The sequence below is a fragment of the Phoxinus phoxinus genome (genome assembly GCF_949152265.1).
Source record: "Phoxinus phoxinus genome assembly, chromosome: 13".
Classification (NCBI taxonomy): Eukaryota; Metazoa; Chordata; class Actinopteri; order Cypriniformes; family Leuciscidae; genus Phoxinus; species Phoxinus phoxinus.
The window spans coordinates 29,395,607-29,408,303 of NC_136888.1; the positions used below are offsets into that span (position 1 = coordinate 29,395,607).

The window sequence follows — 12,697 nt, forward strand, 5'->3', positions numbered from 1 at the left end:
CATCAATTATTTTTTTATAATCATGCTCATGGAAAGAAAATATGTTCTCAAAATCATGTTCAGATCACCGATTGAGTCTCTGTAATGCTGAGACCAATTCTCCACAGTTTACTTTTCAAGCCTTACTATTGCTTGACTGATTATCTTACAAATTGTTGATCCACTAGTTAATGAATGACCTGAAAATGTGACACTGTGTGGACGTGTTCGTGTGTGTGTGTGTGGCCCTGGTAAACCTTACGTTGTGGTGACAAAATGTCCCTACAAGGACATTTTTGGACATCACAAGGACAACAGCTTATGAATCATACTAAATTATGTTTTTTTGAAAATAAAAAAATGCAGAAAGATTTTGTGAGGGTTGTGTTGAGGAGATCAAATACAGTTTGTACAGTATACAAATCATTATGTCTATGGAAAGTCCCCATAAAACATGTGCGTGTGTGTTCTTCACCCACAGGAGCGGGTTCTGCTGTTGGCCTTTCAGGAGTGTCACAGAGCTCTAATGTCCTGCACCAACCAGCCCTTCCGCAGCGAGCCGACGGACAGCTACATGTGCAAGCAGATCCTCCACTCACGGCCATACAAAGTCACCCAGGAGCCCGTCTCCATCCACCTGCCCATCTCCAGACTACTGGCCGGTTAGCAGAATTGTTGAATTTCTGCATCAGAAGTCAGAATTTGCGGGGTTTTGAAATGACACAGGAAGTAATGTCTGCAGTCTCTTAAAAAATTGCAGTGGTCTTGCATGAAAGAGATGCTTTACTATTTCTCAATGCAACCCATATTTTTTTTCCACCAACATTCTTTTATTTTACATTGTTCCTTTCAAACTATTTTGGCAGAACATCTGCAGACATGAATAGTTGTGCTGCTGAATATTTTTGTGAAAAACGTGATACCTTTTTAGGATTCTTTATTAAAATAGAAAGTTCAGAAGAACACTATTTAATACAGAAATATTTTGAAATCTTTTTGTTAAATTATTTTATTCATTTATTTTGTCTTATTTATTTTTAAGGGTTTAAACTGTCACTTTTGATCAATTTTTCTTACTTGCAAAATAAAATGATCAGTTTCTTGTAATAAAAAAAATATATATATATATATATATATATGTAGAGACACCAATCTTTTTAATGGTAGTGTATTTCCATATATTATTTGAACTCATTGATAATGTTTTTGTTACTTCAGTAATCTCTGGCTGTTATTTAACCCGTGTCTGTATCTGCTCTCAGGTCTATATGTGCTGTTGTGCCAGACTGGAGCAATCCAGTACCTCCCTGACTTTGTGGATCCTGTGAGTATAGCATTCATAAATACAATTGTAATGTGTGAATTTCTAGCACTGTGGTTTATAGGTGTGTGTGTGTGTGTTTCAGGTGCAGCTGAACTTCACTGAGCTAGCGGATCAGCCCCTGCGCTGTGTTGTGTTGGCGGCTCAGGTCGGTGCCGATATGTGGCGCAGAAACGGCCTGTCACTCGTCAGCCAGGTGAGAGCGACACTAATTCCACAATTTTTTAAAAGCTTGGTCACATCATCAGATGTCACTAAAAACATAAAAGTAGACAATATTTGTAAGTACAATAGTTAACTTCTCTAAAAACCTGAATAACATGTTTAAAATCTGAACATAACAAAGTCTCCAAATAAAAACTATTAGATCATCAACTGATATTTCAAACACGTCCATAGTTTAATTTTAATTTTATCTTGTAAATTTGGATGTGGTGTGAAATGGCTCATAATAATTTTTGATGCAGTCGATATTGTATTTAATTTGTAAGGAAATATACATGAACGTATGTATTGTATATTTGAGAAGGACAAAAAAAAAAAAAACACACACTATGTAACATAATTCAAATGCACAAATTTAAAGGGGTCATATGATGCTACTTAATGTTTTCCTTTAGTGTGTAATGTATCTGTTTGTGCATATATACAATCTGCAAAGTTATAAAGCTCATCGACTCCCACAAAGAGATTTATTCTATCAAACAGAGAACACTGATCCAGATCCAATGTGAAACATTCTGCTCAAGTCTTGCTTGCAAAGTTGCTTTCGATCGACCGGCTTGTCCGGATCATCTGCATTTTCAGAATCTGACTCGGCCCGAACTGATGCTTTAAAACCGATGACATTATTAACTGTGTGTTTACAGTTGCTTAAAGCTGAAGCTCGTGATTATGGTAAGGGGGCGTTACATTTCCGACACATGCTTGAGGTGTTTGGCCAATCACAACGCACAAGGTCAGCTGGCCAATCAGAGCGCACTGAGGATTTTCGGAAGAAGGGGCTTTGTAGAAATAGAGGAGCTGCAATAATGTACAGTATGTCAAAAATAATAATTTTTGAAACATTAAAGCATCTTAACCTATCCTATTACTCCCAATAATCTAAAATAGCTTCATATAACCCCTTTAAATACACAGGTTATGTTGTGTCATTTATGTATTCTAACTTTGGCTGATGTTTGTTGGCTCTGTTGTTAGGTGTATTACTATCAGGATGTTAAGTGCAGGGATGAAATGTTTGATAAGGATGTTATGATGCTGCAGGTATGTGCTTTAAATCATAAATGTGTAAATAAAATGTATATTATAAAAAAAAAAAAATAATAAAAAAATATATATATATTCATATTAATGACATTTTCTGACCAACCACAGATTGCTGCTTCCAAAATGGACCCCAATCATTTCCTCATGCTTGTTCTTTTGAGATTTGAACTTTTCGATATTTTTAATGGCAACTGCTCCAGTAAAGATCAGGTGAGAAAGTTGAGATCAAAAAAAAAAATCTTTTTTTTCTCCTCATTAATAGTTGTTGATTTTTGATTGGTTTCTGTGCCTTTTCATCACACAGGAAGTACTGAAACAGTGGAATAGGTTAACAGAGCAGATGCTCTACCTGATAATCGTCATTATTGGTAAGATACAACTTGACCTTTTATTCCCACAATAGTTAGTTATGAACATTTTTATAATTTGCTGCCTCTAGTTGATGTGGAATCAGTTGTTTTATGTAAATGGTGTGATTAGAGACACTGCCTTTATTGTTTTACCTCATATATATATATTTTACTTGCAAAATATGCAGGTGAGAGGTACGTACCTGGAATAAGTCATGTGACTAAGGAGGACGTGACTATGAGGGAGGTTATCCATCTGCTCTGTATTGAACCCATGGCTCATAGCAGCCTGGTCAAAAGCCTGCCTGATAATGTAAGACATTCAGTCCATTTATACTGTATTTACTGCATATATTTTATGTTATTATTTTAATTTATGTATTTATTTATTGGTAGCATTTTACAAAAAGGTCCCATTAGTTAACAATTGTTAATGCATTAACTAACTTTAACAATTGTTACAGTTTTTATTAGACTAATGTTCGTTTAAATGTTAGTTAATATAAAGTACAACTCTTCAATAGCAGTTTCCATCCAAAGTTGCAAATTTAACATGTGCAAAAATGGAATATCGCTTACAAATTTTTTGAAACATTTCCATTCCATGTGTTCAAGAGAAAGTTTAACACTTGTGCTTTCAAGGTTTGAAATATGCTTGAATTTTGAATATCATCCTTGAAAATGCTACTTTTTTTTCTTTCTTAGAATGCCTCTATAAATAAAAGAAGAAGAAAAAATACTTTTGAAAATAGTCGTGAATCATTTGCGCATCATTGCATTGATATCACATGAGCATTTGCGTCAGATGTAGTGTTGGGCTCTATAGTCAAATCGTCCTATCGTCAGCCTGTGAGATCGGCGATACACAATATTATCGTCCGCTGTTTTTATTATTCATATTTACTAAAACAGTTAACTTATGAATAAACCTTATTGTAAACTGTTACCTATTTAGTTAAGATATTTATTCAATTATTGAGCATTACAGTAAAATTATGGTAGCCAGTTCTGACTGAGATTTACGTACATTAACCTATTAAATTACATTGTCTGAATGTGTGACTAAACTATAAACCTTTATATAATTTGATCTGTTCTAACTAAATGAATTTTTTTTTTAATGCGTCATAGGAAAGCCACGAAACAGTGCTTGAAACGGTTATCTCCAAGGTTGCCACTTTCAAGTGAGTACATTTCACTAAATGTTTAGTTGGTTATATCAGTTATTACACTGTTATTATACCAGTTGTTACACTGACGGCTCTAAGAAATGCAAAGTATATTCCAAACAGCACTCTCTAACATTTAACTCTTTGTGAAATGCTGTTTAGAAAACCAGGAGTGTCAGGCCATGGCTTGTATGAGCTGAAGAAGGAATATCTGAAAGAGTTTAACCCCTTCTTCTATCATTATTCCAGACCACAGCACAGTAAGGTATATGATGCACCTGTTAACTCATCGTCTCATTCAGTAAAACATATTAGTTTTGAAACAGCAGGATGTTTATTTGTTCATGTTAGGCAGAAGAGGCTCAGAAGAAGAGAAGGAATCGAGAGGGCAGTAATAAAGGTGTGTAGAAAACAACTGTACGCATGTAGTGCAGAATAAAAAAATTAAATGGATTTCTTAAAAATAAGTGATAAACAAAAATTAAACATTTGTTTACATGCATATAAGATAATAATAATAAAAATGATCAATGAATGATAATGAATATGAGCAGGTCTTTTGAGTCATTGATTTTACTATAATTGTGAATTTTTGCACCTGAATGCTGCATTGACCAATCAGAAGCCAGGACAGGACTGTCCATTTATGATTTCTTTTTTTTTCAATAAGAGTTTTCAACGTAAAGTTTCACTTGTCGCTGATATCTGATGTTCCTCTATTTTAGCCCTCTGCCCCCCAGTGCCCCCTCACTTTTGTCCAGCATTCTCCAAAATAGTGCATCTCCTCTGCTGTGACGTCTTCATCCATGTGCTGAGGAGAATTCTCCAGAAAGCAGTGGAGGACCGTTCCAACCGATGGACTGAACCCATGATCCAGAGAGTACGATTCTTACGGCTTTTGTTTTTTCTAAGAAGATTGCTAGATTACCTGGAATATCATTGGCTGTTGCTGTTTTGATAGGGGGATTTTTAACATGCGTGTATGACTTTAGGCGCTGCACCTTGTAGGCCAGGCTCTACTGGAGGAAAAAACGCAGTTGGAAAGCAGCGGTGCTGAAGAAGTGACCTTTGACTTCAGTCTAAAAGCACAAAGTAAGATGTTGCCCTTCATCTTGGCCTAGCACAAAACCTAGTTTGATGCTTTGCATCTTTACATAGGCAGCATCCTAAAGGCACGGGTATACTCATGGCGAAGTTATTTCTCGTTCTTCGCTTAGGGATGTAAATAGAAATGCCTTTTCAATGGTATACTGTTAGTGAACATCCTGCCGCTGCTGAGAGCGGCGTTAAGATGAATGTGTAAATATGTGCTTTCCTTTAAACACACAACAAAATGGCAGTGGTGAGAAATCAGCAGTTAAGAAAGCATCTGATCATAGTGATGTGGATATGTTTGCACAAGCTCTGCAATTCGGCGCTCAAGTCACGTCATGCTTATTTATAAACCACTTCATACAAAAATATTGCTTTACAGTATTAAACATGAAAAAGCAGTGTCAGTGTCGCTTTTAATTCGAATTACAACTTTAATTTCCACTGTTCATGCTTTTACAGACGTCTGACCATGACCGACTCAAGAGCACACATACTTGTGTCATCGCCACAGACCAATATATATGTACTCTTTTACTCTTATATATGCTCTATTATTTAGGGCTGCAATGTTTAGTTTTTTTGCCAATTATATTGCGATATGAAAACAAAGCATACAGAAATGTTATCAAGTATTTCATAAAAAAAAAAAATTCCTGCATAGAATACTAAGGGTACGTTTACACGACAGCGATGTGCTACAAACATTGCGTTTTTCACGCACAGATGCCAGTAGTTGGCGATGTCACTATGTAAAAAAAACACTACGTGCCTATATACTGAACACGTAATACGCAAGCGCATGATGTCACCGTTTTCACAAATTCAAGTTTTTGTAGCTTAGAGACTACAACAGTATCGGTTTCAAAAACTTGCCCTTTGAAACCAGTTTTCAAACGCTTTCGTTTTCAGTTTTTAGTTTCTGCACATGCAATGCATATATTTATTAAATTAAATAGCAGCCTTTGCTATTTAATAATCCCACTAAGCCAAATCATGAATTTATGGTTTGATTTTATTTCAGTATATTAATCGTTAGCCTTACAATTAATGCCTTGCTGTATGTGTTTGTATTTTCAGAAACTGGTTCTGAACATGGCAAATCTTTGTTCCACTTCCTGAACAAAATGAAGTCGTTACCTTCTCTGGAAGCTCAGAATGACATGATCACATGGAACTTGCAGGTATGACGATGATTATTTAATGTGTATTTAATTGTTTGATTCATCGATTTGAAATTGAAGACCTGAATGTCTCTACTGCAAGATGTTTGAGGTGGTGAAGTGTCTCCGGGAGAAATCCGGTCCTGTAGCTTCATTTGCCGTAGATCACAGCAAGTCAGAAGAGGTATTGCGATTCACACAGATTGAAATAAGGCTCTCAGTGGAAATGCTTACGTGTGTTTGAGGGGTCTGAAGTGTGTTGTCTCTGCTCAGAGCGTTCAGGATAAGGAGAAAGTGGAGCGGAAGAGAAAGGCTGAAGCTGCTAAAGCACACAGGCAGAAGATCATGGCTCAGATGTCGGCCATGCAGAAGAACTTCATAGAGTCCCACAAGATGCTTTATGACAACGTGCCTGAGAGCTCGAGTCAGAGCGACACCGTCACGGCTGTGGAGAGGTCAACACTTCCGCTCTTTCTTTAGTTTCTATCACTTTCTCTTATACCTTCATTGTTTTTCCTTATGATTATTTTATTCAGTATTTTCTTTCATTCGTTTGCTCTTTTGTCCCCTAAAGCCTGCCTATCACTATAGCCTGCGCCTATCGTCATTTGATATCATTTCTGCGAACACCCTTCAAACGTCTGTGTGTCTAAATGAAGTCCACGGTGTGTGTGCAGCTGCGGGATGGATGTGGATGAGAGCAGAGTGGCTGTGGGTCCTCAGCAGGGCTTTTGTTCCTCAGACTGGGAGGCTTTGACCTGTATCCTGTGTCAGGAGGAGCAGGAGGTTCAGGCTCAGGCAGCAGCCATGGTCCTCACGGCATGTGTGCAGAGATCTACAGTTCTCACCCAGAACCGGGCAAAGACGCTCACCACCAAAGGTCCCTCTCAAGTACCTTTATTACTATGATACGCTGCAAGCGTTGACACAATGCATGAATAAATGCCTTGACACGTTATGATGATTTAATGACACAATGATAAGCATTATGAAAGGAATTATGCAAACATTGCTAATGTACTGTGATGCTGAATCAGACTGATTTCTCTTCTTTCTTTCTCTTTTGTCCAACAGAAGGCTGCTACCCCCTGTTTATGCCCGCTGATCTGGCTGTGGGCACACACACCGGCAGCTGTGGACATGTGATGCATGCCACCTGCTGGCAAAAGTGAGTCCGTGCTTAAATAGTAACTTCACCGATTTCTAAAAAAAAGCCTTAAATTTGATTTTTAAAAGCCCTTCATATACCATGTAAAGTTGATTAATTTTTTTTATATATGTATATTTTGAATATACTCAATTACCTTATCCATATTTCATTCAATTGAAAAATGAATGTATATAATAGTCTCTCTATATATTTAAATGTTTTTTATCAAGTAATGATTAATAAAAAAGGAAAACTAAAGCTTGGAAAATTCTTTTCACGTTGATCATCAGAATATCTCTTCTCCTGTCTCTGAAAATGTCCAGATTTTTAAATAATCTTACGTAAAATCATTTTAGGGGGCGTTTAGTCAACTGGGTGAGTGCAGCACATTAAAAGTATACATAACCAGAAATAAATGGGTTGTACTATTTCAAAATCAAAGTGCGTCATGAAGCTCAGTGCAAGTAATCCATTGTGCTTGATATAAAATAAAAGGTGCTTTAAAAAGCCCTTTAAAGTCCTTGAATCTGGTGTTAATGAAAGAGTGGGAACCCTGGGTTGAGTAAATAAGCACATCTAGAAAAAAAAATCCTTCCAGCTTACGGAACTATGAATATTGGATAACTTTTCTATAGGGGTAAATGCAGCATGTTGCTCTTTCTGTGGTTAAAACACTTATTGGGTGATTGCATGATACATAGTGCATGCAGAAATACAACCATGAATTGTAGAAACTATGTATTTGTTGGCCTAGAAATTGCATGACCTGCTGAAATCACCATCTGGGATGCTGATACTAAACCAAAAAATGCAGTCCACCTGACATCTTCATGCCTTTTTGTCTGTTTGCAGGTACTTTGAGGCTGTGCAGAACACCACTCGGAATCGTCTGCATGCAGAGCTGATCATAGACCTGGAGAACGGCGAGTACATGTGTCCGCTCTGCAAGTCCCTGTGTAACACGGTCATCCCGCTGATCCCTGTGGAGCCCAGCAGGATTAACTAGTACGGCACCTTTACTACTTACCTTATTATATTTAATATTTGGTGTTGATGAGTTGAAATGTTCACTCTCTCTGTTTTCTCTCTGTCAGTGAGAATGCTGAGTTAGTTGGTCAGCATCTCACTCTTGAGCGCTGGGTTCAGATTATTTCCTCTCGGATCAGAGGGCTGAGAGCCACATGGGAAGCGGGTGAGAGTCAAAACTGATATGTCTTTTCAGTTTCTTAATGTCATTAACACTTTCTTTTTAATTTGGATGGATTTGTGTGTTGGTGTATTTACAGACAATAACAGTGAGGCAGCAGCGGAGGAAGCAACAGCACTTTTTGACGAGTGTCACGCTGATTTCAGATCCATTCTCAGTTTTGGAGTTCAAGAGCCGTGAGTCTCTAAGCATTCTTTAAAAATTACCATATTTACTTAATATATGCTTCTGGTCCTTAAATGCCTTGGTTAGTTAGTTAGTTAGTTAGTTAGTTAGTTAGTTAGTTAGTTAGTTAGTTAGTTAGTTAGTTAGTTAGTTAGTTAGTTAGTTAGTTAGTTAGTTAGTTAGTTAGTTAGTTAGTTGTTTCTTTGTTATACATACATGATGAGAAACACATGATATAATATGTTGGTCATATACAGTCCTTGTCAGAATTATTGCCACCCTTGGTAAATATGAACAATGAAGGCTGTGGAAATAAATCTGCATTGCTTTTGTTCTTTTATTTTTTCATTCAAAAAATGTAATTCACAAATGTAAATCAATTGAATGTGTGGGGAAATCACATTATGGTATAATGCAGATTTATTTTTAACAGCTTTCTTTGCTCCTAAAAAAATGATATATATCCTTAAGATGATACTTCAGAAATCAATAATTTATATATTATTTTAATTTATATATATATATATAATTTTATTTTATATATAAATAATATTAAATATAAATAATTGATTTCTGAAGGATCATGTGACACTGAAGACTAATGGTTGATAAATTCAGCTTTGCATCACAGAAAAATTATATTTTTAAGTATTTTCAAATAGAAAACCATTCATTTAAATTTGAATAATATTTCACAATACTACAGTTTTTTCTGTATTTTTAAAATAAATAGATATTTATTAATATTGACATGAAAAATTCATGTTGTCACTGAACATGATCATCTAAACTCCCTGTTTGTGATTTAGGCCAAAGTTCTCCCGCAGCATCACAGAGATGTTGGGCGTCTGCGCGACTACAGTGCACAGGGTGGGTCTGCAGACGCCTCCCAATGACCTGTGCCCGTACGTGCCTGTCATGTCCTGGAACACTTGTGCCTACACCATCCAGGCCATCGGTAATGCTCTCCCATTTAACGTAATCACTGGGGCCTTTGTTAGGCATTGTTGTCTGTAAAGCTGTGTAAAAATAGTGGCAACATTCACACAGTCAGTGTTTGGCATAAACAACCATATTTAAGTTTCACTCTCGAACGATCAGCGCATCAGCAGTGTGAATGACACTTCCAACTGTATTCTGCTGCTTTGTGAATGTAGCCATGGTGTATTGTGAAAAGTAATATACAAGTAAATTTGACCCAACTCCATAGACTTCATAGATAACTAAGATGCATCCTTTCATTTTGACTTGTGCGTCAAATCTGATTTCTTTCTGTCTCTTTAGAGAACATGTTACAGGAAGAGGGGAAGGCTCTTTTTGGATCCCTCCAGAACAGACAGGTCTGGTTTGGCTGTACTGATATCGACCATTTAATGTGGGATTGGTTTCTAAAACAATGTTGTTCTTCAGCTCTCTGGACTCAAAGCACTGGTGCAGTTTTCAGCAGCTCAGAGGCTGAGAAGCAGTCAAGCTGTCATACAGAAGCATTTTGCTGATATGTTAGCAGGTATGTTACTTTTATGAGAAGATGGATATGTTTGTTGGTTTTGTTCATACAATGTTCATACAATAATTGTCTTTGCCTCTTTCTAGTCCTGGTACCTGTTCCACATGTAGAAAACACACCATCAATATTAGAAGTGGATTTCTTTCATCTACTGGTGGGTGTTTTTATTTTTTTTATACTGGACCTTATAAATAGTCAATATGAACCCATATCCATCTGCTAAATAAATAAAATGCTAAATGACTGAAAGGGTTTTTTAAATGTTTATATACAGGTGAAACTCGAAAAATTAGAATATCGTGCAAAAGTTGATTTATTTCAGTGATTAAACTTAAAAGGTGAAACTAATATATTATATAGACTCATTACATGCAAAGTGAGATGTTTCAAGCCTTTATTTGTTATCATTTTGATGATTATGGCTTACAGCTTATGAAAACTTTTTCACAATATAATTTTGAATTTGGGGTTTTCATAAGCTGTAAGCCATAATCATCAAAATGATAACAAATAAAGGCTTGAAATATCTCACTTTGCATGTAATGAGTCTATATAATATATTAGTTTCACCTTTTAAGTTGAATTACTGAAATAAATCAACTTTTGCACGATATTCTAATTTTTCGAGTTTCACCTGTATACCGGTAGTTTATTTTAAAAAGTGTAGATAACCATCTGCTAAATATATAAAATGCTAAAGGAAAGGCTAAATATTTTTTGCCAATGGATAGATAGAAAGTAAACTTGTATTTAATTGTACATTATTTTTTTATTTATATGCTTGTGTATTTATATTAATTTGACAAAAGTGCAGATCCATCCATCGTCTAGATCTAAATAAATTAAATGCTAAATGACTGAAAGGCTAAATGTTTGCCTGGAAGATAAGCACAAAAAGATGTCCAATAGACTTGCATATACCCAAACCATATCTAGAGACTTAAGGAATGGCTCTTTAACCAGCTGATATACCCTAGTATCGACATACCAACATGCTAAAAACCACACAGAACAACTTCGCAACCACGTCAACGCCCTGGCATTATGGAGGCGACTTCTGCACGGGCACGTACCATTAACACTTAGAAAAATGCTCTTTTATGCACTTAGACTTCAAGCGATAATTCTGAGCATCTAGTAACGTTAGTTCTAAGTGGTTGAACATTACTATTGAGTTGTTGGACTGTATGTTGTGATGTTCTGCTCAGGTGGGGCTGGTTCTGTCCATCCCAGCGTTGTACCAGGAAGAGGCTGTAGACCTGCAGCCTTCGGCAGTCAGCACAGCGTTCAATCACCTCTACCTGCTGCAGCTGGTCACCATGGCACACATGCTGCAGATCCTGCTGGCCTCACACGGTAAACGCACACGCTGCTGGATGCGAATTGACACAAAAGTATGAATTTTTTTGCAAAATCCTTTGCACAGCACTATTTCAGCAATATTGTGTGTTTGTGTGTAGATTGTGCTGTAATAGGAATGGCGGAGGAGGGTGACGAGGCCCAAGCTGCAGCAGAACTCTTCTCTGTTGTGTCTCAACACACAGACGGGTGAGTTTATACACGTCACATAGGGGAAGACGCCCACTTCCTCTCTTGCTGTCTCTCATCATCTCTCTCTCTCTCTCAGGTTGAGGCCTGGTGTATCTGGCTTCACTGTAGAGAGTGTAAAGAGAGGTGTCATTCCCTTCCTGCGCTGTGCTGCACTGTTCTTTAATTGCCTTACAGGAGTGCCCCCTCCAGAGGAGCTGTCCAATACTGCAGGTCACTACACACACTAACACTTCATTAGTTGGATTTAAACGTGCCACACTGCTGTTTCCCTGAACACACTTAAAGGTGCAGTAAGCGATTCCTGAGAAACCTTGTTGAAAGTGGATTGCACCTGAGTGCCTAAACACATTTGTAGCCAATCAGCAGTAAGGGGCGTGTCTACTCATGAGGGGGGAGGTGTTGTATTTTTCAGAAATCGCTTTCTGAACAACAGTATTTTTCAGAAATCGCTTACTGCACGTAAGTATATCATCCTGGATATCATTCAATGAATGATTTGGGCAGTGTGCAATATTGTTAACAGTGTGTGTGTGTACTGCATACTGGATTGATTTCTAGTAGTTTTCCAGCAAACTCCACAGTGTTGTATCAGTATAAATTGTATAAAACAATTATTAATCATAATTCATCTTTGCAGAATCACCTGAGAGTCAGCTCGCTCTGCTGTGTAGTTACCTCTCCTTACCATCCAACCTGTTTCAACTCTTTCAAGACTACAGGGATGTCGTAACTACCTTATTAAAGAGGTAAAGATCAGATGATGCAAATCCACAA

The 12,697-nt window shown here is 37.0% G+C and overlaps 1 protein-coding gene across 1 annotated transcript in view; it reads left to right on the forward strand.

The window, feature by feature from the left end:
• ubr1 (ubiquitin protein ligase E3 component n-recognin 1) overlaps window positions 1-12,697 on the forward strand; it is a 31,790-nt gene that overhangs the window by 11,087 nt on the left and 8,006 nt on the right. Inside the window, exons 15-42 of the mRNA XM_079632447.1 lie at window positions 461-641; window positions 1,242-1,303; window positions 1,386-1,496; window positions 2,501-2,566; window positions 2,678-2,779; window positions 2,874-2,937; window positions 3,108-3,232; window positions 4,051-4,103; window positions 4,251-4,353; window positions 4,440-4,488; window positions 4,814-4,968; window positions 5,081-5,180; window positions 6,261-6,364; window positions 6,447-6,527; window positions 6,617-6,798; window positions 7,021-7,223; window positions 7,418-7,511; window positions 8,346-8,498; window positions 8,588-8,685; window positions 8,780-8,876; window positions 9,675-9,823; window positions 10,150-10,205; window positions 10,276-10,372; window positions 10,459-10,526; window positions 11,581-11,728; window positions 11,833-11,920; window positions 12,000-12,133; window positions 12,561-12,669. Coding sequence (XP_079488573.1) covers window positions 461-641; window positions 1,242-1,303; window positions 1,386-1,496; window positions 2,501-2,566; window positions 2,678-2,779; window positions 2,874-2,937; window positions 3,108-3,232; window positions 4,051-4,103; window positions 4,251-4,353; window positions 4,440-4,488; window positions 4,814-4,968; window positions 5,081-5,180; window positions 6,261-6,364; window positions 6,447-6,527; window positions 6,617-6,798; window positions 7,021-7,223; window positions 7,418-7,511; window positions 8,346-8,498; window positions 8,588-8,685; window positions 8,780-8,876; window positions 9,675-9,823; window positions 10,150-10,205; window positions 10,276-10,372; window positions 10,459-10,526; window positions 11,581-11,728; window positions 11,833-11,920; window positions 12,000-12,133; window positions 12,561-12,669 — 3,032 coding nt within the window. The remainder of the gene's footprint in view (window positions 1-460; window positions 642-1,241; window positions 1,304-1,385; window positions 1,497-2,500; window positions 2,567-2,677; window positions 2,780-2,873; window positions 2,938-3,107; window positions 3,233-4,050; window positions 4,104-4,250; window positions 4,354-4,439; window positions 4,489-4,813; window positions 4,969-5,080; window positions 5,181-6,260; window positions 6,365-6,446; window positions 6,528-6,616; window positions 6,799-7,020; window positions 7,224-7,417; window positions 7,512-8,345; window positions 8,499-8,587; window positions 8,686-8,779; window positions 8,877-9,674; window positions 9,824-10,149; window positions 10,206-10,275; window positions 10,373-10,458; window positions 10,527-11,580; window positions 11,729-11,832; window positions 11,921-11,999; window positions 12,134-12,560; window positions 12,670-12,697) is intronic.